This window comes from Cebus imitator, unplaced genomic scaffold, assembly GCF_001604975.1.
Source record: "Cebus imitator isolate Cc_AM_T3 unplaced genomic scaffold, Cebus_imitator-1.0 Scaffold0, whole genome shotgun sequence".
NCBI lineage: Eukaryota > Metazoa > Chordata > Mammalia > Primates > Cebidae > Cebus > Cebus imitator.
In genome coordinates this window covers 9110996-9138778 of record NW_016107315.1, presented here as the reverse complement: position 1 = coordinate 9138778, position 27783 = coordinate 9110996, and the positions used below count along the sequence as shown (strand labels likewise).

The window sequence follows — 27783 nt, the reverse complement described above, 5'->3', positions numbered from 1 at the left end:
AGTGCAAAGGGACATCCTTTCACCCAAGGAGATGAAGCAACTTGGCTGAGTTTTCCTAAATTATGGGCCAGGTGATTTTTTTTGTGTGGTCCCAGTTTTTAAGAAGGTCCCAGCCACCAGGATGTACTGTGAACCCCAGCAGAGCCAGTATAAAAGACTGCAAGAGGAAACTTCTAACCCATAAAAGGCAATCAGAGCTCTCGTTTGGTATTCTCATTATGGCCTGTTATTCCAGACCATGAGTAGAGACACCATTCAGCAGCTCAGCCTTTTTAAACATGTGTCCCCTCTAATGTAACTCCATTTGCATGTATCTCCCAAAAGGCCCATCTCCATCCAGGCAGGGTCCCACCCATCCAGCCACCTGAGCCCATTTCTCAGAGCCAGAGAGCAGCTGCGCCAACCCCCCAGACTGAGGAGTCTCACACATACTTTCCAGTCTTTGCCTCAGATAGTTTTTTGTTTCATTCTTTTTAAAAATGCGCATTATGTTCTTCTGGGCTCATCTCCACAGATTTCATAGCTCTTTGTTATTAGTTCATGGGAAGGAACTTTGTTCTGTACAATTCTGGACAGACGGCAGGGGGTCAGAAGGCCTGAGACAACTGCTGTCATGCTTGTATTACTAAGAAATGCCTAACCCCTTGCCCCGCATTCATACACACTCCACAGGCATGTCTTGAAGCTTCCACATTGCTGCAAGCCTAGCAGGTCAAAATGCACTGATTTTATCTCCCTCATTTCCAAAGTAATACTTGTTCATAGTTCTAAGAAAGAAAATACAGATGAAAATGTGGAAAAAGAAAAATTCACTCTGATTTGATCACCCAAGACAAGTACTACTAACATTCTGAAACATATTCTTACAGTCTTTTCTCTTTGTATTTAGTAAGCTAAAAACACTTTCAAAAATCTATAGGCCCATAAAAGCAGATCATATAGCTTCCAAAATACATATTTGGCCCCAGAGTGGAACCAATTTAAATCTGGTTTAAAATAAGTGTGTAGAAGCTGTTAAAGCTTTTCTGCTCTAGTCATGGCAGAACTCCTTCCACATTCTCTGCACAGAGCTCTGAGTTTTCAGTGCAGAAGGAACATAATGGTACTTGTATGTGCGCCTGTGTGTATTTAGGGGTGGGGTAGGGCGTGATGTCCCTCCACCAGCCATTCCCCTTAGTAGGCAGCTCAAACTTCTAGTACGCTCCTTGACCACTGCTCACTTCCTTTTCTACTTTGGAGAAAATTGAGGCTGTTGGGGTTAAATCCTCTTCATACTCCTCAACTCACTGCCCCACTGTCCCTGGACCCATTGGTACCTACTGTCTTGGAAGGCAAGGCTCACGGCCAATCTTGGCCCTGAGGCACCCCATACTATTACCTCCAAGCTTTCTCCTTGTATTCTTAGCAGGCTCTGAGCTCTCCCTGCCCTTTCATAGCTAAGCTGCTTGAAGGCTTGTGTACTTGATATCTCTGCTCACCTCTCCCTTACTCCTCAGTGAACCCAATCCCTCCACACTAGGAAACTGTTCTCACTAGGTCACTGAGCAACTCACTGCGGCCAAATCCAAAAGTCAATTCTTAGCCCTTGTCTTCCTTGGGGTCTCTTCACTGTCCTCCTCCCTGTCTGTAGGGCTGTGCCTCTTCCCTTCTCTTGGCATCTCGCCCATCCAGGCCACTGGTGTTCCTCAGAGTTCAGGGTTTCACCCAAAGCCTCCTTCCCTGCTCATTCTGCACTCTCTCCTTGACAATCTTTCTTTACAACCCTACTTCCATCATCACTCAGTGATGATGCTCCAATCACAAGCTCCAACTCAGACCTCTTCTGAATCTGCAGATCTCTCTATCTGGCTGTCCCAAAGGCACTGTGCACAGCTAAAACTGAACCTGCTGCTTTCTTCCCAAACTGTCCCCTCAAGTCTCCCCTTCCTGGTCCATGGCATATCCACGTACCCTGTCACCTGGGGTAGAAATCCAACAGTCACCACCAATTCTTCTAACCCTCTTCCCCACATCCCATTCACTCCACCAATTAATTCTGCCTCAGACTGTGCCCTGAATCCCATGCTCTCCCCTCCATGCCACTGTCATGCCTTAGTTCAGCCCATCATCACTTGCCCCAGACTATTAGAGAATGTCCCAGGTCTTCCTGCCCCAAATCTTGCAGCTTCCACTTCTATCCTTTCTCCCCACTAATTTCCAGAGTAAACTTTCTTAAATGTAAATCTGATCACATTATTCCCCTGGCCTAAAACCTTCACTGGCTCCCTAGGGAACATGGACCAAAGTCCGAGCTCCTGGGCAGGGCTCACGAGGCTGGCATATCTCAGCCCTGGACTAACAATCCAGTCCCACCTCCCTCTGCAGACAGTCCCTCCCTGTGGTCTATTTGGAGTTTCCCAAAGGCACTATTCTCTCTAAGTTTTCCTTTCTACCCCCAGGGGCTCCATTTTAGCACCAACCCAACCCTTACCTTCTCCAGCTTGCCAGGACCCTCCTTGCAGAACCCATTACTTGGCCTTTGTGCTATCACAGCTTGTATGTATAGCATGGCACACATCATTTAATTACACACATCTCTTCTACAGGACAGTACATTCTTGGAGGACAAGACAACGTCTGTCAACCTGTAGCTCAGCAAACTGCTTACGGCCTGGCATGAGGAATGTATTCAATAAACCCAAGCTGAACAACAATGATACAACATTTATTGAGCACTTATAGGCCAGGCACAGTTCCAAATGTTTTGTGACAAAAGTGTATCTTGTTAGTTAATTCTGACAATAAACCTATGAGGTAGAGACTGTGATATTCCTCATTTTACACATGAGGTAACTAAAGCAGGGAAGTCAAGCATCTTCCCAAGGTAACACAGCTAAAAAGTGGCTGAAGTTGGATTCTGACTCAGGCAATCCGAGTCTAGAACCTTTGCCACAATCAGAAGACAAACATATAATTATCAGGTAATTTTATTAAGTGACTTAAAAAAGACTTTTAAAAAAATTTTCTGATGTCACAATAACATTCTACCGACAACTACCTCAGCACACTAATGTTAAGATTGAAACAGGCCTAGGATAATAAGGCTGTTTCAATGAGTATCTAGGATAATATGATAATGTTAAAAAGGAAACAATGGAAAGTAGTGGAGACAGGCTCTAAAGAAATGCCAGTAACTTCCAGGACTCAACATTCTATCCATTTCAAGAAACAAGAATGAAAACCTGCTTAAATTGTTTCAGGGCCATGGGATCAAAGCTGCTGCACACCCACCAGTCTGGGTAGAAACTCCCTCTAACAGCTCTCCCAGGAGCATGGTAACCAGCCCGAAGCCTGCATCAATGGCCAAGTGTCTCCTCCACAGAAAAGTAAGAGGTAGCTAGTTGGTCCACAAATGCGCTGTTTTCCTCTCTCTGGAGCCAGAAAGCTTTTTCTTTTGGCATTTATAAGTTGCTCGGGGGCAGGGGTGAGAAGTTGCCTGGCATGAGGGAGAATGCAGCACAATACTTCAATGGACCCTGAGGCAAGTCCCCTAACCTGATGCAATGAATGTGCCAATACCTCTGGGCAAGATGGGCAAGGCCCTTTTCTGGCTGCACCCAGCACCTGGCCTGCTATTCCTCCTCTATGTTCCCACAGGTCCAACATCATACTGCCATGCTACCCTTCCAGGAAATACTTGCCAAGTGGGCTCTGAACACAGCACATGCTCAGTAAGGCTGTGCAAAAGGAGTACCAATTGCACATTTGAAGTAAGCCCCAATATTTCCGCTAAATGACTATGGGCAGCTGAAATGAAAATTAGTGGCCTGTAGTGGTCTAAGAAGTCATGGAGGTTATGTTTATGGCAAGGTGTTCACAGAGTGGGATTCAAAAGGAATTGGGGGTTGGGGAGCAGGAAGACAGACAAATTTTCTTTTCCTTAACAGTGTGGTTAAATTGACTATAATCCACTCTTGCACATCATAATGTTTCAGTCAATGGTGAATCCCTCAAAATTATAATAATATGTTTTTACCGTACCTTTTCCATGTTTAGATATACAAATAATATTGTGTTACAGTTGCCCATAGTCAGTATTCAGTACAGTAACATGTTGCACGGGTTTGCAGCCTAGGAACAAGAAGCTATTCCATACGATGTAGTACTATCTAGGTTTGTGTAAATACAATCTATGATCTTTATATAGTCTATGATCTTTACACAATGATAAAATTGCCTAACAACGCATTTCTCAGAACTCATCCCTATCATTAAGTGACATGACTGTATATTCCTTCTTTTCTCAAGTCTCAGATTTGAAGTAATTTATGAAGTTAATAAACAATAAGATCCAAATAAGGAGTGGCAAAAATATGCTGATCATAAGGGTTTATACAATTACTGTGATTGTGTAACACTTGGCTTTGAGCTTCCTGGCAGCTGGGACAAAAAGAAACAACCTGTATCTGTCAGGTTTAAGTATCTTCTGGGAGACAGACATTGTCTCAGAAATAAAGAAGCCCCTTAGGATTCCTGAGGGAGCTCACAGAATGAGGAATTTGGAAAAGAAAAGGTAGTGAAACTGAGAAATGGGGAAGAGAGAGAGAAGGGTACGAAGATAAGGGTTTCTGAGTCCAGGTTGTCTTCAAGAGGCTGCCTCCTCAGGGCACGTGGAGCCATTCTAGACTTCTAAACGTCTGAAGTGTTTTAGGAACACAGAAGGCTCCTTTGATGACATTACACAACCTCAGAGTGGGCAAGGAGAGGGCGTCAGGAGATCAAAGGTCAGCCTGACTTGTGCTCCTGCCTACACCCACGCCGTCTCCAGGCCAGCCTGCTGGCCAAGTGAGGCACCTGACCTGTTCCTCTGTCCACTTATTCTCTTCCCTGTTTCAAGACCTGTCCCTTTTGCCCTGTTTCTCAAATGGCAGTCTCAGCTCCAAGGAGGCTGTTTACATATCTGTGAGTCATTTCCCACCTTCCTTTTCTGCTAAAGCTCTATGTGGACCTATCTACTGCTACATTGGAGTAAATCACTGATAAATGGTTTAGAGGGCTATGGTGGTTCCAAGTGTTCAGATGTTACACTTGGAATTATTATTTCAAAGCTGAAAGGGGTAAAGTAACTGCTTGAGGGAATATATATATATACACACACATATATTTGACTAGTAATGATAACAAATCAAAGTGGTACACAATGCATACATTACTTAAAGCCTCTGGATGTAAACTGTTCTGAAAAAGTATGTGCAACATGAATTCTTGAGACATAAAACATTATAATCCCATTAGGGAACTCCTTAGAACCCTGCAGTGATCCCTTTCTTAAAAAAGACTCCTCTGCAACATCAATAAGGAATCCCCCTAATGGATCTGCTTATTACCTGGGCTTCCAACTCTGCTCCTTGGAAGCCCAGGGTGCTCCTCCAGTGCCTGAGGAGCTCCCATTTCTGCAGCCCCACTTTTGCATGAGATGTCATGTGCTGGGGATGGGGAGAGGCAGGTGGTAGCATGAAGATCCTAAAATAGGGAACATTTGTAGAACATGCTTTGAGTTGCTTCCCTTACTAATGGTAGATATTTGGTAAATTCTTCATTGTTTGGCCCATTTTCTTTGGGGCTACCAGCAAAATACACCTCTGGGAAGCTAACTGTGGTTTAGGATACAGTCTGTGCCTTTCACTGCTTTGGGATTGGAAGCTAGCAACACATCATAGTGAGAATCATGCTTTTCTGCATCCACTGCAAGGGCCAGTTGGCCAAGGTCTCTGGAGAGGAGGCTGCACACTTCAATGCGGGTGGGTAAAGAGCCCATGTGTATGAGGTCAGTGGGAATGCCAGGGCAGAAGCCTCCCCTCCCACTGCCCAACATCCACTTCCCTGTTTTCACATGTCTTCTAGAAACCAACGACCTCCACACTCTCTCTCCAACCCTGATCCTCCACCAGCTCCAGACTGACTGCTTACTGCCCAGCTAGCGTCTTTGCTTGCACATAATTTTAGTGGCAGTTTGACTTGAACATAAGCCTTGATTTCTCCTCAGACTTTCCTAATCAATAACTGGCACCAGTGATCCCCAAGCTGCTCTGGCTAAGACTTTGAAAAGTACACTCTCCAATCTCTCTCCATTCTGTCAGTTCTGAACTGCGTTCTCAGGCCTGGTTTGAGAGGGAAATGTGAGGGAAACGTGGGGGCTCTAACGCATTCAAATGCCCAGGGCCCTGTCCCCAGGCCAATTATAGTGGTCTCTGAGGGTGAAACCCAGCCATCAGTATTTTTAAACAGCTCTCTGAGATGGTACAGAAAGGCTTGGAAATGAGTAGTTTAAAACAGATGCCAAATCCAACAGCTTCTCTCTGGTTTCACTGCTCCCACTTTGGTCCGAGCCGCTACCATGTCTTGCCTGGACCACTGCAATACCTCTAGTCCTCTGCTTCTATTCATTACACCTTGTACCTCCATTGCAAGCACACTGCAAATCAGATTACACTCTGTCTCTCTGATGGCTGCCAGCTGCACTTAGAATAAGCGAGGCCTATCATGACGCCTACCAGGCCCTGCACATCTGGCCTCTGAGGCCCTCTTCACCTCTTCTAACCACTCTTACTCTCCCCTCCGCAACCATATTTTCATCACCCTGGTCCTAGGCCTGTTTCTCAGATGTGCTAAGCACGCTTCTGCCTCTGGGCCTTTGAATCTACTCTTTCCTCTGCCCTTGGAACTTCATTTGCCTGGCTTGTAGCTTCATGTCATTCATGTCAGCTCAAAAGGCACCACCTCAGAGATGCCTTCTTAGACCACCTTGACCTAAAGTAGTCCCCCTTTGCCCCAGAAAAGTCACCAGCACATCATCTTGGTCACTTTATCTTAATGTCTTTAAAGCACTCATCACTTTCCAAAATACCCTGCTCAATCATGTCCTCATTACCTGACCCTGTCACTACAAAGTGAGCTTCGCGACGGCAGGAATTTGTATCTGTCTTGCTCATAGCTGTAGCCATTGCTCAGAAAGGAATCTCTCACAGAATGGGCACTGAGGAAACATGGCCATTCATTTTATTTTCACACCAAGTGCCACTCCTCCTCACTACTGCCAGAGTGAGACTTGTAAAATGACAGTTTTAAGATGTGCTGAAAATTCTCAGGGGCCCTGAACTGCCCCTCATCCAACTCCTATCCTTCTCCTTAGGCACTTCACCCACATCACCAACCTAAGTCCATTCTCTTCTCAAGTTCCCACCACTCCTGGTGTCTAGAGGAGCCACGCTCTGCATTCCTATGTCTCTGTGCAAGCTGCTCCCTCTGCCTGTCTTCCTGTTCTCCAAGTCCACTGCTCAGACTAGAGTTGGCTTGGGCATTGCTTTCACCAAGCAGTCACCCCTATATATTGATTAATCTCCCCTCCCTTGTTCTCCCACAGCAATCCATGTTTCTTTCTGTCACAGCCTTCATCACACAGGGTTATCGTCACCTGTCGTTTCTAGACAGAGGGCATCCTGAGAGTAAGAACAGTATCTGGGGCTTAGTAGATACTAAATTATGAACGGAGCAAAGCAATGTCTTTTATTTCTGTATCCCCAATAGCAACGGTATCATAAAAATTTCTGAATAAATCCTTAACTTATTTTCAGTATGACCATGTAGATGCTGCTGGGAAAACTCTTTTATATCCTTGTGTTTGGGGACACTTAGGATTATACCCATATACATGGCTTCCCGCAGGTGATGGCTGTCCTGTAAGCAGTGCTAATAATACTAGGCCAACAGGCCCCTGCCTATCAGTGTGTTTGGTCTCCCTGAGGCTTGCGCATGAACACAGGTGCTGTCTGGACCAGTGGCTGACATGTAATTGAGCTGGGAAAGCTGCCTTCCTTTGGAATTGATTATTATTAATCTACCACCTGAACTAGCAGGAAATGGAGCCCTTCGAGACAAGTTCTAGCTCAGGCCTGTCATCATCATCATCATCATCATCATCCTCATCACCGCACTTTCCCTGGGGCTCACAGAAACAAAACCTGTATGGCCAGTGTCACTGCTAGTAGCAGTGCTTTCCCTCTCTTAATTTGCACACACACATCCCACATACAGAAACAAGCCACAGTAGGTCTTTATCAAATAATGTATTCTCTTGCTTTTCCCATACAAGAGAAGGAACAGAAGAGCGGGTTTAATACCAGGGTGCACAAATATTCAGTATACACATGTGTAGCTTGGTATATTTAGTTAAGTCACTGAGCAGAACACTACTGCTTGACCCACAGATATTCACCAAGAGCACTCGCTGCGGCCTGAAACAGGCTTGTTCAGCTTTTGAGGAAAAGATACACCTCGCCCAAGTAAAGTGAAGGCCATTTCCGTGCAGATTCCTGGAATTGGATGTGGCTTTAATTTCACATCCACCTAGTTCCAGCCCCATCTTGACCCAACCCTCAGGCATGCTTTCTGCTCTGATTATCTGGCCCCAGTCGTCAAGGTTATCTGTGTCTTTTTAACCAGAGGCCAGGTTTCCCCTAGACCAAACCCCTCCTACAGCAGGCCCAATAAATGTATATATCCATGTACATATAGTATCATTTAACCAAGACAGATAGCCTGTGGTACAGGTGTTGACCCCTCTTCCCTAGCCAGAATTCCATGGAACTCTGAACAAGGCAGAGGTCCACTTACTCACCCTCCCCTGGCCCTCCTGTTCTCAAAATTCCCAAGGTCCAGGGGGAGCATGCAGGCTATGGCCATGCCAGGGCCAGAGGAGGAGAGTGTGGGCTGGTCAAAACAAGCCCAGACATACTCACGGGGTCCGTCAGCATGGCCCGGCAGTGGGAGGCCAGGGCCAAGAAGGCCAGCAGGTTGAACACAATTCCGTTGATGATGCTATACACGTAGTCTCGAGATGGAATCAGCATGACAAAGAGGACCACAAACTCCGCATAGAGGACCAGAAACCAGGTAACGATGGCACAGGCGATGCCACAGCCGTCACGGATAAACCACATGGTTCCCACAGGACCAGGGTAGGGAGGTGGGACACACTTCTCCGGCTGGAGGTATTCTGGTTTCCGCTCAATGTTTCGGAAGTGGTGGGTGGGGATAAGCATCATAAGCTATTCTGTCCATACTGGCATCTGAAAGAGAGGAAAGAACCCAGAAACTTGGTGTTGTCTTGTCATCAAGGAGGTTTGACAAAATCACGCCCAAAGTGAGTTGTGATTACCTACCTGTAAACCTCTATGTGCAAAGCCACCTAAACACCGTGCTCATTTAAAATGTGAGTTCTTCCCTGTTTCTGAGAGTTAATTTAGTCTTGTTGAAAGAGGACCTTCACGTGACAGATAATAAAAAGTGAAACTCTAAAGGGTAAATGCCTTGCCCAAGGTCAGCTAGAGCAGCAGCAGCAGACACAGGCTGCCAATTTATCTTTTTTTTTTTTTTTTGAGACGGGGCAGGGTCTCACTCTGTCACTCAGGCTGGAGTACAATGGCACAATCTTGGGTCAGTGTAGCCTCGACCTCACACCTGAGGCTCAAGTGATCCTCCCACCCCAACCTCCTAAGTACCTGGAACTACTGGCATGCATTAGCATGCCTGGCTAATTTTTATACTTTTTTGTAGAGATGGAGTTTCACCATGTTACCCAGGCTGATCTCAAACTCCTGAGCTCAAGTCATCAGCCTATCTTGGCCTCCCAAAGTGTTGGGATTACAGGCATGAGCCACTGTGCCTGGCCCAGCCTGCCAATTTAGAGGTGGTACTAGAACCTAGGTCTCCTAGATCTACTGGGTAAACAATGCCTCAATAGATATGTTCAAATTTTGACTTAAGAGGCAAGGAGAGGCAGAGAGAAGGGGAGGGAGCTAAAGGATGTTTTCCTACATCCTTTAACCCCACCTGGCTGTGGGGTGCTTCATGTGCCTTTGTTTCCTCACCTGTGAAAACACCTACATTCCAGCCCTGGACACCTCCTCCAAGGATTGCTGATATGAGGGTTGAGGGAACTGGTGGAGGTGCTTGCAATGAATGATATAGATCCTAACACTCTGTACACCTTACAGACTATGCACATGTATTCTAAAAAACACAACCATGCCTTCAGAAACAAGTGCTGAGCAAAGCACCCTTTCTCTCTAGAAGCTGGAATTCAAGTTTCTGGAGACAGCAATGAAATAACCAAGAATCGATGACTAATGTCTATCCACAGCATGTGCTACAAGACACAGAAAGCATAGATTTCCCTTCTCTTCTTCTTTATCTTAACCTCTCTGGGCTGTTGCATCACCAACCAGGTTTCTCAGTTAGAAATTGTGATGGCTCAAGTTCCCTACCAGATGTAGGTGCCATGGAAAAGCCACCTATACCACAGGCTATGACATAGGTAAGAACACCTCCGTCTTTTGAGAACTCAGGTAACTACACAACAGAAGAAATCACTCAAAAGCAGCACTGGCCATGTGTGCTTCCTGAAGACTATGGCTCTGAAGGGCAAAGGCAGGCTTTCAATGGTTGTATTGGATTCTCTATCCTTACCTTGACTTTCTAATTTTTCCTCTTCCTCTACTGCCCTCACCTCCAGCAAAGAAACCAAGCATCTGGATTGAATACAGTATTGTTATGAATAGTAAGGACATGTCCCAAAATCTAGGAGGGCAGACTAGTAACTACTATTCAAAACGACAGACATTCTAGAGTCGAAAGCTGTGCAGAACAGTAAGGAAGAATAAGGACAGGCCCACTCCTCCCAAGGTGGCAGAGAACTAATGGCTGAAGGGCAGTTAAATGTGTATCACATATTTGACCAAAGGAACATCGACTCAACAAATACAGTCACTATCACTGTGTTAGGGAACAAGAAGTCATGACGCATAGAGATAGAATGACCATCTCAAGTAGAGAAAAAGTCTTGGTTTCTGATGGTCCATCAAACAAATTTTTCTAAGAGAGCAATCCTGTGCTCTCCAGAGGACAGTGGCAAGTTGTCCTGCCAGAGACAACCTAAATGCATTAAAAGATGCAGGCCCACCTTCTGAAGCACCAAACAGGACAGTAGAAGATCAGAGATCAGCATGTCTGGGACCTGACCTGTGCCCAGCAAATTCTAAAATTACAAGCTCTATTCAAGGAAAACCAAACAAAAGAAAAGCTGATATCCTGCAATGATTCAAAAGCTGATTGAAGCTCAACATTCTGACAACCTCCAGTTGCAAGCATTCTTTTGGTTTTTCCTCCTGCCATACAGATTTATATTTATATTACCTATGTTCCACAATTACTATTTAAGCTTAACACCAATAATGTTTTGTTGCACCACAGCCGCATCACTTGATTATATATTGTCTCTGGCTGCCTTTGTACTACAATGGCAAGAGTTGAGTAGCTAGCCCTAGATATTTACTCTCTGGCTTTTCATGGAAAAGTTTGCTGACACCTGGTTCCAAGCAGTTGTTGGCTATCAAATAAATAACAGATCCTGCTTCCCTGGCAGAACGGCTTAGTGTGATGGAGATGGTCAGTTACAGCTCACACTATCCCACCCACATCTGTGGCAGCAAAACCTCTTGTCATCTGCAGCCGGCGGGCCACTTCCCCGTAACCTGTGTGCTCTATCAAACTGTTCTTTGATTATTATAAATGGTATGGTTTTCATAAATGGATAATCACTGAAAATCAATTTTAGAGCAATCCTTAGAGACTTCCAATGATTGAATTATATTCACAGAATATTCAGAGTGGTTGCATTCTATCCTTTGACAATTCCTCATTCTTGATTGTATGTATGACAGTGATTTGATTAAACAAGAGTTATGTTTCATGTGCATGGTTTTGTTGAGGAATAAGCCCTTCCATGTAAGTAATTTCTCGGATAAATGTGACTTGTTTCCAAGCAGAAACACATTTTAACCACTTGGATGGTTAAGATGGAAATCTTAAAACAGAAAGAGAGAGAGAGAGAAGGAAGGAAAGAAGAAAGGAAGGAAGGAAAGAGGGAGGGAGGGAAGGAAAAGGTATTATAGCTGTTTGTGCCTTAAGCACAATAACCATCCATTTCTTCTAGAATGATTTAGAGTTATTACCAGGAACATCAACTACTGGAGTGTGTTAGGTAATGATGTCCTCAGGGCTACTGAAATTCACTAGGTCTCAGCCTCACATCAACTGGCTTGCTCAGACTGTAGTAATTGCCATTCTGGCATCTCTGTATATGATTCCTTGTCTTCCTCCTCCATTCCTGCCTACTCATTTCTGTGTCTACAGTCACCAATCATCCCCATATATCCTCTATTTACTACTGCTAATTGGCTGTAGGCTAGAAAAGTGAATAAACTAAGTCTTGCTAGATTTATTTGCAAAAGGGTAGTCGTTTTGGGTAATAGGCCTTCAGGGAACAACTGCTAGGCTCTTCACCATATAGTCTTTGAGGGGACTCCTCCCCTTGCCAGCCCAGTTGCTGGCACAGAGTAGCCACTTAATACATATGTTGATTAAATGGATGCATGAGCTTTGTGATCCCAGACCCACCTTTTAGAGGCATTGTCTGCTTACTTTCAGGACTGTGACCATATTCTGGATGGTGGAGGTGTGCCAAGTGGAACCATGAGGTAAGTGGACAGACTCTTACTGAAGTAACCAGAATGTTCCATCCTCAAACAATGTGAGACCAAAGAGTGTACAGAGGAGCTCTGTTTTCTCATCACCCTCACTGGTGAGCAAGAACCTGAGATCTAGGAAAGGACCCAGCCAAATGTGTACCTGTCAGGGCCTGACACCAAGCCCTGATCTGAAAGGCACATTCCACACTTAAGAGTTTTAAAGTATCCCAATCGAAACCAAGAAAGGCATACTGCTATAAAAAGGTTGCTTAACCCCCAGACCTCCCAAAATCAACAGAAGTAGCTTTCAAATAAGAATTTGTTCCTTGAATTAGCCAACTGAAAATCTGAGAAATATGGCAAAAAACCCACCATGAAATAAACTGTATATGTTTCCTTTACCTTGCCCCAAAAAAAACCAAAAAGGCAAATATAGACCCCCCTTTTCCTTTTCTATTTTGAATTAGAGAAACCCCAATCCTTAGGGTTGAGCAGTAGACTTCTGTCAAGAACCCTCCTCCCAACAAGTGTCCTTATTTCCAAGGAGTGGGCAGAATTGGTTGCTCAGGACTCTGGAACAAGGCCCCCGAGGATGGGCCCCAAACTCCTAACACCACCTCTGCCAGCACATGCTTTCAGAGGGGGAGCCTCCTCTAGTTCCCCCTCCCTGTCCCCTTCAGCCTGGCCCCTTGCCCTGTTTGCTCTCTAAAGTCTCCTCTTTTTATTCAGTTCAACTCAAAAAGACATTCATGGAGCAGATACTAAATGCAAGGAGCTGTGCAGGGGGCTCACACGAGGGATGTGGCGGACAATAATGTGTGTGTGCTGCCCTGCTCAGGCCCTGCCAGTCCCCTCCCCCAGCTCCCAACCTAATAACACTAGTCTTATTTGCTTTTCTCTACTAACCTGCAAGTCTCGTTTTATTTAGCTCTGTAGCCTAGTGTTTGGTAAATGTGCTCAAATCAATAGTTCCTGAGTGACTGGTCACAAAAATCAAACAGACACACCCACAATAATGCTAACACATAGGTGACTAATGAATAGCACCACAAAAGGGAAATAGTACCAAAAAACCTTAAACTCCAAAAGCAACAAAACCCCCAACAACCATAAGTGAAATACATAGGCTTTCTCATGGCAGGGAATTCTGAAGGGGTGGGCTCTGAGCAGGGCCGGGAGCCAGGTGACGCCTGCTGCTTATTCAAAGATAAGGGGGGCTGGGTGGGCCTGGCAGGGAAAGTGATGGTATTAGTGGGGACGGGGAGGGGCAGGATGTCCAGGGCTGTGTGCGTGCCTGTGGACACATGCAGGCTTTACAGGGAAGAGAGGAGGTGATTGGAGATGAGGCTTTATAGGGAAGAGAAAGTTGTGTTTTAGAAAGCCTTTAAATTTTATAATGAGATGAGATTTCATCCTGAAAGGTACCGGTGAGCCATAAAGTTTCTGGGGAAAGTTGTGAGGGGATAGTATTCATGCTGTGGCAAGGCCACTCTGGAAGTGACAGGCAAGACAGATGAGAGGTCTGAGTTCGGAGGCCAACAAGTCCAGGGAGGCACTATGGCAACAGGCCTGAGTCTCATTTTGGTGGTATTAGGTTTTCTGTTACTCTAAGTGGCTGACAGTTTCCCAAGGAAGATCTAGAACAATGATCATTTTGTAATTTGAATTACAGTAATCTACAAGTTTTTTGGCTAAGGGTTTTATTAAAAAGAGTTAGGTCCTCCATATATTAGTATTCCAGGTTCAAAGTAATTACTCCTTTCACCTGATAGAAGAGCTCACTGAAGCCCAGAAAGGCAAAGGAACTAAGCCTGGGGGGCGGGTAAGGAAGTCACCGCAGAAATGGATCCATAGGCCAGAGGCGTTCTGGAGCTCCCTAGTGCCAGCGATCCTCATGATAAGATGTGGTATCAAAATGATGATCTGAGCTCTGTTGGGGGCAGTGTGTGGGAAGTCAAAGGAAATCAGCTAGTATTCCTTCCTAGAGTTCTAAAACCAAAACCAAGAAATGCCTGAAATTAGTGCTAGTCTAAAAGCAACAAGAAAAACTGTTTCTGGTTCTGAGAGTTGCCTCCAGATCCATATATGACACACGTGCTTCACTATACCTGATCTCAAGCGTGCTCTTCCACTAACCTACACACTAACAGACACAAATGTATTCAGTGGACTGGGTTGCTGGGTCAGCCTTGAGGTATACTACTTATGGCTCAATCCCCATGCTTCCTCTCCATGGCAGGCAGCTCAAAGGGTTTGAACACCATAGACCTAATGCCAAGCTCTCAGGCCCCATCCCACTGTGGCACTTCATCTTGTTGGCCAGGATGAACTAGCTTGGCTAAGTGTTGACTGCTAGTGACAGGCAGAATCTAGCTACATCATTTGTTGAATGAAGAGCAAATCCCTATAAACCTATCATTTGGAAAACAACAACAACAACAACAACAACAACAACAACAAAACAAACCCTGACCCACAGTCCACGCTTTATGGATGGGGTCAAAAGCATGACTGTTACACAAAACATAAAAGTTCTCTACTGAATGTATTAGAGTCCCAAAATGTCGCTGTTCTCAGTTCACAGTGTCCCAAGGACCCCCATCCTCTCAGATTGCCAACAAGTCCTATTCACCTGCTTTCATAAAACAAGATCCTACACTAAAGTCATGGAGTAGTTCAGCCAGATCTAAAACCAAATCTTTAGAAGTGACTCAAAGCACTTTGTGAGGATTACTTTTCTAAAACACCGCATCCACCCACATTCTCACATCCACATGAACATTCATGTGCTTGTGAACAGCATACAAGTTTATCTTGAGACCACATAGATTAAAGAAGCATCAACAAAGGGCAATTAACCATTAGAGCATATGAAATAACTGTACACAGACTGGTTTAACAAACTCAAAATCACATGTAATCATCTCCCCTTGGCTTAAAGATAAGGATTATCTAAATACTTAAAACAAAAATTGAAGGATTAAACTTTCTGAGTCTCTACAAGAAGGAACTATAAAACTGAAACTCAATTTCATCAACTTCTTAGCAGGTATCACGAACATCAGCAAAATAGTAGAAACTCTAAAACAGGATGCTTTTGGCTTAAGCCCAAATTTGTTTCAAGTGAATATGTGACATTTTAATAAATCTAGTATTATGCTAGACTGCTGCTGAGGGCTGGTCTGGTATCCTCTTGAACTTGTCCTAAACACTGAATTCCCACCTAAACTAATTCTTACCACAGTTAAATAGTCCAGTCTACCCTTAAACAATCACTTAAAATGTCCACTGAAAGGGTAGCATCTTTTCTGATGTTTCTATAACTCTCAGCTGAAATTCACCCTAATTAGTATAATATTAACCTTCTATGGTTTAAATTGTACAGCCTTAAAAATATGTTTTGTTTTGTTTTGTTTTGTTTTGTTTTAGAACTTCTCACATTCTAGACTGACAGGCCGAAAGTATTCACAACTTCAAAGATCAATACATGGTCTTTGCCTTAGAAGCTTTAGAAACAAAACTGGTCAAGTAGAAAATTACTTCATCTGCAATACAATTACCTTAATTTGTGTAAGAATCCAAAAGGATTGTAAATTTTATGCCCACTTTTTAGATGAGTCTCAGAAAAACAAAGAATGAACCATGAATCAGTATGTTTGAAATATTTCATTAAAACACAGGATGAGTCACTAAACTTTTTCAAAAAGGTTAAGGGTGTGGTCTGAAGTCTAACAGAAGAAAGGTTCCTTATCTTCTGCAGCACACCCTGCTAGCCAAGGTAAGTGTCCAGGCAGGCAGAGAGAGCTGGCCTGTTTCATAAGATCTTTACCAACCAGTCTACATTCTTTCTCTACAGCAGGGGCTGTCTCCCTCTGCCTGCCTTTTGTTTCTGTCATACTCAGCCTTCAACAAACAACAAATGGAAAAAAAAAAAAGTAAAATATTGTACCACCAAGCCAAACCTTACACATATTCCAGTTCACTGAGGAAACCAGGAAGTGGTCAGTAAACTGAAATTTCCTTCTTGCTTCATAACTGACCACCTCCTTGTAAAACCCATTCATGCACACACTCAGACTCCTACTAATGTCCTTCATTTCAGAAAACAGTCTGGGATTTGGATAGCTCACGGAGGCTAACAGTTCCTCTACTTGCTATAATGATTTTATTGCGATTGGCTACTTTACCAACTCCTGGTTTTACTGATCTACTAAAAAAAATAGTATGAAAGTATGCACCCAACCCGGTGTAGTGGCTCACATCTGCAAACCCAGCCCTTTGGGAGGCTGAGGCAAGAGGATCACTGGAGCCCAGTAGTTAGAGACCAGCCTGGCCAACATAGTGTGACCTTGTTTCTATTAAAATATTTTTAATTGGGAAAAATGACACACTCATGTTTAGTGTGATATAATGAATGTCACAAATGTTGGAGATCTATGGAAGACACAACTTATTTGAAGTTATAGAAACATGTTCTATTTTCCCTTTTCTTTCCTTCTCTCTCGTCTCTCTCTTCTCTGTCTCACAGGACATGATCTTGGCTCACTGCAACCCCTGCCTCTAGGTTCAAGCAATTCTCCTGTCTCAGTCTCCCAAGTAGCTGGGACTACAGGCACACGCCTTGATGGCTGGCTGATTTTCTTGCATTTTTAGTAGAGATGGGTTTCACCATATTGGTCAGGCTGGTCTTGAACTCCTGACCTCAGGTGATCCACCTGTCTCGGCCTCCCAAAGTGCTGGGATTATAGGTGTGAGCCATCACGCCCAGCCTACTTTCCCTTTTCATGGGTGTCATTTATATATTGCAATGAAAAGAAATATTGAGACTACTTTAAAAGAAGACCACTTGTAAGAGTAACTGGTAAAAAAAAAAAAAATCAGCATTTTAGAACTGGGAGAAATATTAAAGACCATCTAGTAGATTTTAGTCCAATTTTCCTTTTTACAAATGTGAAAATTTAAGTCCTTTTGACATTCTGTTGAAAACTTACGTTTTAGGCAAAACATGCAGTACTGGCTAGAGCAATGGAGATGGACAACAACATTAATTGAATGCCGATTGTGCTTCAGGACTACGCAAAGCAGCTCGTTTTAATTCTTACAGCAACCCAGCACAGCAGCTTTTATTCACCATTGCAGAGATGGAAAAAGTAAGGCTCAGAGGGGTTGGGGAATATTCCCAAGGCATGGAGCGAGGCGGTGGTGGAGCCAGGATTCAAAACAGCTCTGCTTGCCGTCAGAGACTGTCCTTTTTTGCACAGCATATAGATTTTTTTTTTTTTCACCCAAGGCGGGAATGAGAGAAATGCAGAAGCAGGAAATATGAGTTCTACTTCCTGCTCCCTTACACAGGTTTGAGGGACTTGAGGAGAAGTTTCTGCAACTTAGCTTTAGCGTCTTCCTCTCTAAAGTGAGGGGATGGACTAGGATCTCTAATCTCTGACTGTTAAAAAAACAAACAAACAAACAAACAAACAAAAAACCTCAAGAAAAGGACTCTAAGCAGACTTTCCTTCCACTAGCTTCTAGGTATCCATAATACCTATTCTTTAAAAACAAGTCTGGGCACAGTGGCTCATGCCTGTAAGGACACTTTGGGAGACCCATGCAGAAGGATGGCTTGAACTCATGGGCAACATAGCGAGCCCTCATCTCTACAAAAATCTTAAAAAATTAGCCAAGCATGGTGGTGTGTGCTTCTAGTCCCAGCTACTTGGGAAGCTGAGATGGGAGGATTGCCTGAGCCCAGAAGGTTTAGGCTGCAGTGAGATGAGACTGCACCACTGAAAACCAGCCTGGGTAACAGAGTGTGACTCTGTCAAACAAACAAACAAACGAATAAATAAAAATTGAGCATTCCCTCTTCTATGAGCCCCTTCTGACACCTGTCTCATTAATGGAACATGATACCCACTGGGTTACCTCACAGACTTGGGCCCTCAGAAACATCGCTGTTTGGAAAGAGACTGTGAGAACTACCTGGCTTCTTCCAAACCCTGGTCCAGCCTGTTTTACAGATGAGTGAAGAGGTGAAGCTCAGGTTGTCAGTGGGTCTTCACAGATAGGCGGCTAACTTGCTTTCCAGGTCTAATGGATGGTAACTACTACCACCTGTTTAACAGCTACTCTGCCATCTCCCTGCGTTAACTCCTCCTTGCAGGAAGTCTGTAAGCCAGCAGGAACACCTTCATAAAGGCAACAATAAGTGACTGATCCAGCTACCCAAAGAACACTTGTCGATGAGGGTGATACTCTCATAGTTTGTGAACCCCTTTGTAATCCAATGCATGATCTCATTTGACAATGAACTGCCTTCTGGCCTCTATCAGGGTAGGCTCCAGTTTTGCCTGAGCGTTGCCACAGTGTGGAATATGCTGAATGTAGGGTGGGGCCCTGATTCTTTCCTGACCCTCACTGAAGATGTCCACTACCCACCTCCATCCAGGCACTGGGCTGCTTGCTACACATGCCTCTTCCTGTTTGATTCTCATGTCTACTCTCTTTTGCAGGTATAAATGCTCCCTTTTCCATCCCCCTTTTAGAGATGAGAAAACTGAAGCATGCCTACATTCATACGTCCAGGAAGAGGTGGAGACAGGATATACTCCCAAAGTCTGCTCTTGTCCCACAGCCTGATTTTCACTACTTACTACAATTAAATTTTGTCTAATAGTTAGAAAATAAAAGGGGGAGGAGTACTGATGTTTCCATCAGTGACCTTGGGTTACTTACAGTTTTGCTATCTTGCCCACACATGGTTATGCAGAGGTGGCATTATGGGGTGGGCTGCATGCAGTGGTGCTCACAGGCCACAGGCCTGAACACAAGCATTCTGGGCTCTAAGCCAGGGCCCTGGCTAAATATCAGCCAACATTTAGAATACTGATCCTGCCCTAACCTAGGAGGCAGGAAAACTGTGAAGGCTCAGCCAGAAGAGTCACCCTAGGATTGAATCCCTAAAATCTGCTTTTGCTGGCAAATACTTCCTGTGGGGCCAAGTACCAGAATGCTGTTTTTTCTGAGAAAAAGCCCCCCACCCCACCACTCCATGCTAGACAAAGAACAATCAGCAAAGGTTCCCACCTGAGGGTGTTGAGAATGGCACCTGAGCCACACTGTGTCATGTGTAGCCACACAGCCACTGTGACATCACTCAGGCCAGAGCTTGGGTGTTTTTAGGGACTAAAAGCAAAAGTGCTTAGAGAATTCTAAAAGACTAGCTAGGGAAGAGAGATAACCAGTTATTGCAATTGTACTAGGTACTATGGCTCAAAAAGAAGAGCCATTTGACTTTTAGGAATCTGCTGGTACCACTTATTCCAGGTACTGTAAATGGCAATGCAAGAGCAGGGCCCTGGGAGGAACCTGGGACTACAGAAAGGGGCGGTATTGGGCTCCGAGAGAAAGACATCCCTGCCTACCTGGTGAGGGCTCTCTGACATTCACTAGAGGGCTTCGAAAGTAGAAGGGAGGCTAGTACTAAGGGGAACAAAGACTGGGCTTGGAATCAAGAAGCCAGAGTTTACTCCCAATCCTGCCTCTCACTAACCTCACAATCTCAGGCAAGACAGTTAGCATTCTGGGCCTCAGTTTCCTCATTTGATAAAACAAGGGGACGATCACACTGATTGGTAGGGCCCCTTGCAGGGCTGAGATTCTATGAGTCCTCTGTTTTCAGGAGCAAATTCAACAGTTTCTTTGTTAATATCTTGGGTTTTCCTTTTCGTTTTTACCAAAAGTTGCCCTTAACGTCTTTTCCCCATTTGATAATATTCAAAAAGATGCCCACTGGTAACTACTGTATTTCTCTTAGTAATTTCCTGAGCATGTTTAGTTTTTTTCAATCAAGTACAGCATAAAATTACCACTTGCTTTTGTTCATTCATTTTTTTCAGAGTGGAAAAAGCACTAGCAAATTATATCAAGTATAATAAAGTGGTAAATGAAAGGAATCTTAAAAACCCCAAGTTAAATATGGCCATTTCCAATATTCAAATATTTGCATATCCAGGATCCATTCTGAGTTTTATAACTTGGTAAGATCCTCACTTGAGGGCAAAATAAGACTTAGGTTAGCTGACTTGTTCACAGTCATAAAGCAAGTTAATAGCAAAGCCCAAATCTTTGCACTAAGATACCTGGTAGTCTTTCCACCATCGATTGGTATCTTCCTAACCAATCTGTCTTTCTAGATTCTCTGCTACTATTTCTTGGTTTAGAAACATACACTTGACATACCGAATACTTTACTGCAACAGGACTGTGGTCAGAACTGTATTGTCCCACTAGGCTCATCCTGCTAAGGTAAGAAAGTGATTCACCCAAAGGCATTCCATCTCCACTCACCCGGAATGGGAAACAGGAAATATGTGTTCATGTCTCGCCAAGAGTTCAAGCCAAAGAGTTCAATCACCAAGTCAGTACATACTAGGAAGGCTATGGTTTGGAGACTATGAAATGATGACATTTCCCATGCATTTCAAATGTATTAGGATGTACGATTTAATTAAGTGGGACATGCACCTGGAGTCTTCTCACCTTCACAGTTGACAGCCATGAATGACCTGACCATTTGTTTCTGGAAATCTGCTTCCAAGGAGGAAAGCAAATGATTTTTTAAAATGCAAAACAGGAAGGAACTAGAGGCAGCATGGCATCAGGCTCATTTTTTCCCCCTAGCAGGTCAATATTGAGATATCACCCCTCCATTTCTACCTGAGACTTTGTTACTTTCCATGACTATCAGGGTGTGTGTGTGTGTTTAAATATTTCCATATTTGGTAATCAGGATGTGTGAGCCCCTTTTCTCAAATATGCCCTGATGAGACATAGGAAACACTCTGTCGCCTTTTCAAAATGAAACACACAAGAAGACTGTATAACCCTTCCTCTAATTAAGAGTAAGCTCTACCCATGTATCACTAGCAATTTTTCTATCACTGTAATCCCAAGTTATGTCTAGAAGACAGATGGAGACCTGCTGGCCAGATTATGACAGTATTTTTTACAGATATTCTTCATTTCTATCATTATTTTATTATTATTATTTTATTATTTTTAGAGATGGGGTCTATGTTGCTCAGGCTGGACTCAAACTCTGGGGCTCAAGGGATCCTCCCACCTCAGCTTCCCAATATCTAGTATTCTTTAAGACAAGCTGCAGGTAGGAGAAATGCAAAGTGTTTAAAGGAAACAGATCTATAGGGAAAACAGTAGCGTATATTGTACATTTTGAGGGTGCTGGGGTAATGGTAAAAATGCAAAGGAAAAGGCCTAAAATGTGGCCATGTCTGCTTAAGACTAGGAATAGAAAGAAGGTTTCCTACTGGGCTTTTAAGAGCTCTCTGTGGCTGAGCACAGTGGCTCATGCCTGTAATCCCAGCACTTTGGGAGGCTGAGGCAGGTGGATCTCTTGAGGCCAGGAGTTCCAGACCAGCTTGACCAACATGGTCAAACCCAGTCTCTACCAAAAATACAAATATCAGTCAGAGTGGTGGCACACACCTGTCATCCCAGCTACTCGGGAGGCTGAGGCACAAAAATTGCTTGAACCCAGGAGGTGGAGGTTGCAGTGAACAGAGATCGTGCCACCGCACTCCAGCCTGGGCAACAGAGTGACACTCTGTCTCCAGAAAAAGCTCTCTGCAATGTCAGCACCACAGATTCAGCATTGCCCTGAAGCTCTTCTGTAACTGGCTTTTATTGCTTTAATTAACCAAGACTGGGTGGGACAGATTTACATCTGGCTCTGTAATGTTATTGTTCCCAGCTTGTGGCTAGCAACAGCTCTTTATTTTTTGTGTTTGATACCTGTCCTGCACAATTAGCACCTTATTATAGGCTGGCCTCTCTCTAATTGCCACATGTCTCAATTGAGCACTTTATTTTATTGTCTTGTTCATGCACTAGTTCAAGGTTCTGGGATCCCCTACTATAACAAATTCTACACTACTTTTAGGCAGGTGTTGTGTTTTGGGTTTCTTATCTCTTATGCTCATAAGAACACTAGGGACTCACAGGCATGCAGACACTAACTGTCTGAAGAGTTACTAGACATTTGTTCTGAGTATGGCATATGGCTGGAATCTGGGTCTCCATGCATGCTACTCAGCCCTAGTATCAGATCTATCAGCCTTCTTTGCCATTGAGGGCTCTCTCCTTAGCTACTTGGAGTTAATGTTCTATTCTGCTCATACATAACCTTTTGCCTTGTTTAAAAGGTTGGGCTACAACAGACACAGGAACTTCCCATCAGCACCACATTCCATGTTCCTTTAGAAAACTGATTCAAGGGATATGAGTCTATGCTTGAACAGACTCCTTGCTTTTGGAATTAAGGTGAACTATAGTTCATAGGGCAGCAACCAATGCATAACAAAATCGGGACCAAATACTGTGGTGAATGAAATAAAACCGAGGGGAAGGCTGTGTAAGGTGATGGTTAGGAGAGTGGGCAGGACAGCTAGACTACCTGGTCTCAAGTCCTGGTTCTGCCATTTACCAACGATATAACCTGTGACCCTGGTTAAGGCATTTAACCTCTCTGTGCCTCATTTTGCAATCTGTAAAATAGGGATAAAAATACTTGCTTCACAGGGCTGTTGCAAGGACCGAATCGCTTTATCTTTATAAAGTGCTTAGAACAATGCTTGGTATACAATAAGCATTATGTAAATTAGTGTGAAAATTAGAGTATAGTGTTTTAGAATAAACAGCCTTACAGATTAGTATGCCCCAATTCATTTATTCATTCAATAAATGAATCCAATAGTGATAGAAAAACAAGCTGGTTTAATAGAATACTGTGCCATCTTTGACTTCTTAATTTTTTTTGGTTATCATATGTTCTTTAATTACTTCAATAAACTAAAAAAGAACTCTAAATTTATGGATTTTAAAGCTGTCCAATGCTCTATTACAGCAAAAATGATAAAAATGTTCTGGCAGCATGTAAGCAGAATGCTTAGTAAAGATGATTGTCACTTTTTTTTTTTTTTTTTGAGAAGGAGTTTCGCTCTTCTTGCCCAGGCTGGAGAGCAATGGCGCAATCTTGGCTCACCTCAACCTCTGCCTCTGGGGTTCAAGCAATTCTCCTGCCTCAGCCTCCCAAGTAGCTGGGATTATAGGTGCATACCACCATGCCCTGCTAATTTTTTGTATTTTTAGTAGAGACGGGTTTCAGCATGTTAGCCAGCATGGTCTTGATATCCTGACCTCATGATCTGCCTGCCTCGGCCTCCCAAAGTGCTGGGATTACAGGCGTGAGCCACCATGCCCCGCCAAGATTGTCATTGTTTTAGTAAACAATTTAAAAAGGAACATTCTACTGTTTACATCTCTCATACCTACTTAGCCTAATATCATTTGTAACATTATTTAGCAAATACTGCCAACCCTTCTCCAGTATGGAATTTCTATCAATTGTCAGGGGGACAGTTCAAATATACGTTGTATATTTTAAAAGACACTGGAAGATCTTGACGTAAAGATGACCCCATGGTTTCTGAACTCAAGCTTTTCTTCCTCTTTGCTGATCTGTCCATTTGCTGTCACCTTTTAAATCCTCAGACCTCTTACATATCCTAGCTTCTAAAATCCCGCTTCCAGGGTCTCTCCTTTCTGAGCAGATCTCTAGCACATCTAGAAAATACCATTTCTAACATCAGCAATCGCATGTTATCTTATCACACAGAGCTCCGCACACAGAACCCAGCTGTCCAACCACACACAAACACATCTGTGTGCCACAACAGGTGGGGCACCTGTGCCCTCATTAGGGTGGAAGCCCTTCCGGCTTCACCTCTCCCAGTTTCCCAGGAAGGCAAAGTCCAATCCTGCAAGATGTCTTCCTTTTAGGTGCCCTGGTAGAGAACTATGCAGAGACATAAGAAATATCTAATGTCCAGTCTACTAAGAACTGATAATCAATTTTGGAGTTCAGCAATTTAATCATTAAGAATGTGAGCAAGCACTTCCTCTCTGTAACCTCAGACGACCTCCCAATCCCACTGTGCCCACTGATGCCACCATGATAGCTCTAACCATGATCTATGGTTATGTTGGCCCCGGAGCCTGAACCGCTGCCCAGGGAACTTCTCTGGGCATAGTGTGTTTTACTTGCCTTGTGTTCCAAAGGTAGCACAAAGCCTATCTATAGTAGGCTCCCAATAGTTATCTGAAACTGTATTTGAATCATTATCTGAGAAATACCAACCTTTTTTTTTTTTTTTTTTGGCTGATCAAGCTAATTAGGGTTACTTTCACTTTTGAGAACAGGGAGGGTCCTCATAAATGGAACATCAGGAAAGTCATGAGACTCGCTTCAACTTGCCCTCGTTTCAACTAATTCGGGTTAACTTTCTCCCATTTATCCACACGGCTCCTTTAAAACTTGCACCATACTTTTTTCGCCGCGCCTAAACGAGTTCCTTTGGTGACCCCAGCTTCACCTTGCAGATATCCTCTCCTGGCATCCAATGCCTTTACTCCCACTCGGCCATCGCATGGGGTTGGTTTTTTTTCGGGCAACTGCTCCCAGCGATCACTTCCATCAAGCCGGGTTTCCAGTTCCCGCTGGGAAGCGTCAGGGACGTCCGGGCACTGCGCACCAGCTAGCGCCGGTTACCAAGCGCCTCCTCCCCCTAGTCTGTGGGACTATGCTCTGATAAGCACCCAAAGAAAGAGGTCCCAACAAGGCACTGGGTCAGCGTTCGGTCAGAGTGAGCGAGTCAGCGAGAGATATTCCTGGGTGGAGGGGTGGGAACGCCTTAGGTCTAGTGTCCCCCACTCCCAGCCCGGACCCTTCCCACCGAGAACTACCTACAGAGGGCTGCATCGCCTCTCCTCTTCAGCCTTCCTAGGGACTAGAGAAGTAGAGGGGAGAAAAGCGGGGAAACAGCCACCCCCGGACCAATCACGACGTCCGCCCCTCCTTAGTCGGGGTCTCTCTGTCACTCACACACTCACACACACACACTCACACACACGAGCTCCTAGGTCAACTCCAGCTCTGAGCAAGTACGCCGCAGACCTCTCCCACTGCAAGTCCTCCGGCCCGTGTGGCTCTCCTCACCCCAGCTTCTTCACCCCAATCCCAGTTTCCCCTCCCAACTGACCGTGAAGCCGGAGGCAGTTTCCCAGTCCCAGGCCCCCGGTGGGGCTCCCGCCGCTGCCTTCCCCTGCAGTCCCCAACCCGGGACCCGGCCTCCGGCTGCGGCGATGGCTCCTCGGAACGAGGCGCCGCGGTTCCCTGGACTCGGCCAGACACCGGGCGGCGCGCAGGAGAAGCCCATCGAGCTCCCGGCGGTGGCGGCGGCCGCGGCTGCAGGAGCGGCCGCCGCGCAGGTTGATGACGCGTGGACGCGGCGGGTGGGGCGTGGGGGAGCGGTCCAGCGGAGACGACGCGCGCAGATGACGTTTGGCTCGCGGGGCAGCTCGGCAGCATGGCGTCCGTGGCGCTGAGTGAGGCGGAGAAGGTGTACATCATGCACGGCGTACAGGTAGCGACAGCAGCGGCGTTGGGTCGGCCGCCGGGTTCAGCTTGACCCTGCGGGTCGCGGCCTGCCCTGGGTTCGCCAAGCAAGAGGCAGTCGAGCTGCGGCGACTCTCCGTTTACCTGTGATTAAACGGCTTTGCGGCTGGCGTTTGTCTTTCAGAGCTGGCAACGCGGACGTTTTTAAGACTGCTAGCGCATTTGCAGTTTTGCGGGTCTGTAAGATTCCGAACCCGGGCAGGAAGCGTTGGTCAGTCCCGGAGGTATTTTCGTAGAGAGCATCGCCCATGGCGATCCCTTCGGCTTTCGTGCACTTAACTGGTCCGAGCCTCAGTTTTATTTTCTAGGAAATGGGGAGTTTGGAGGTGGGCTTCTGGCCTGCCTTTCCTCGCTTCGTGGTTGGGAGGCACATGCGAGGTGAACGCACTGTAAAATACAAATTACCGTACAAATAAAGGGAGAAGGGTTTTGTATGGCAGCTTGTATTTTCAAAGTGGGTTCAGCTCGCATGCGCGTCCCAACTACGAGGTGAGGAAAGGCAGGCCAGAAGCGTTGGCTCAGGTTTGTAATACCAGCACTTTGGGAGGCCGAGGCTGGCGGATCACTACGTTAGGAGTTCAAGACCACCCTGGCCGCGTAGTGAAACCCCCGTCTCTACTAAAAAATACAAAAATTAGCCAGGCGTGGTGGCGGACCCCTGTAGTCCCCGCTACTTGGGAGGCTGAGGCAGAGATTGCAATAAGCCAAGCTCGTGCGACTGCACTCCAGCCTGGGCGACACAGTGAGACTGTCTAAGAAAAGAAAGAAAAGAAAATACAAATTGCTGTGCCAGTAAAGGGGAAGGGTTTTTAGACAGCGGCTAGGCAGCTGGTATCATAAGTGCTGTTTTCATTTTGCCAATGGAGAACTAAGATCCTAGGCAGCTAAAACCTAACGTCCTCTGTGCTCTACATTAAACCCCTGGTTTTGACCACTCCAGAACGAGGATTGAAAAACGTTGGACGTGGTAACGAGCTACCCTGTATCTTCCTCTGGCTCTGTCTCCACTTAACCCACGGTGTGGTCCTCCTATCAGAGTTCTTCAGCCCACCCTTGGCAGAGTTCTGGTGACAGCCCCTCCTCATGGCTTTCCTCTCTCAGTAAAGTTAGTGGTCTTGGGATGTAGCCATTAGATTGAAGCGGCCAGCTATCATTAAAGTTCCACAACGTGAGTTAAGGCCATGTCCATTTAAAAATCGTGACCTGCTTTTACCTTCTGGGCCCTCTATAGATAAAGAAATGCCAATATTTAGCCAACAGTTTGCATATTAAGCCTGGTTAATGAAGTCAGAACTCACAGTTGCGAATTTTAGATGTAATTCAGGATTAGGAATAGTGGGACATATGTGTGTATTACTGGGGAACTTGTATGTTATTTGTGTGTGAGGGGGCATAAAAATGCCCAAAAGCGGGACGGGCGCGGTGGCTCAAGCCTGTAATCCCAGCACTTTGGGAGGCCGAGGCGGGTGGATCACGAGGTCAAGAGATCGAGAGCATCCTGGTCCACACGGTGAAACCCCGTCTTTACTAAAAATACAAAAAATTAGCTGGGCATGGTGGCGAGTGCCTGTAATCCCAGCTATCCAGGAGACTGAGGCAGGAGAATTGCCTGAACCCAGGAGGCGGAGTTTGCGGTGAGCCGAGATCGCGCCATTGCACTCCAGCCTGGGTAACAAGAGCGAAACT

The 27783-nt window shown here is 45.1% G+C and overlaps 2 protein-coding genes across 7 annotated transcripts in view; one reads left to right on the top strand and one right to left on the bottom strand.

The window, feature by feature from the left end:
• ZDHHC3 (zinc finger DHHC-type palmitoyltransferase 3) overlaps window positions 1-25916 on the bottom strand; it is a 58569-nt gene extending 32653 nt beyond the window's left edge. For all 5 annotated transcript variants that reach the window (XR_005197158.1, XM_017522044.2, XM_017522058.2 and 2 more), the window contains exons 1-2: window positions 25682-25916; window positions 8778-9107 (exon numbers count right to left, since the gene is read on the bottom strand). Coding sequence is in view for 4 of the 5 variants with exons in the window: in XM_017522044.2 (XP_017377533.1) it covers window positions 8778-9083 (306 nt within the window). In the remaining variant the exon portion in view is untranslated. The remainder of the gene's footprint in view (window positions 1-8777; window positions 9108-25681) is intronic.
• A 45-nt stretch (window positions 25917-25961) lies between these two features.
• Window positions 25962-27783, top strand: part of EXOSC7 (exosome component 7) — a 35775-nt gene continuing 33953 nt past the window's right edge. For both annotated transcript variants that reach the window (XM_017522078.2, XM_037732093.1), the window contains exon 1: window positions 25962-26065. In XM_017522078.2, the coding sequence (XP_017377567.1) occupies window positions 26009-26065 (57 nt within the window). In that variant the 5' untranslated portion in view covers window positions 25962-26008. The remainder of the gene's footprint in view (window positions 26066-27783) is intronic.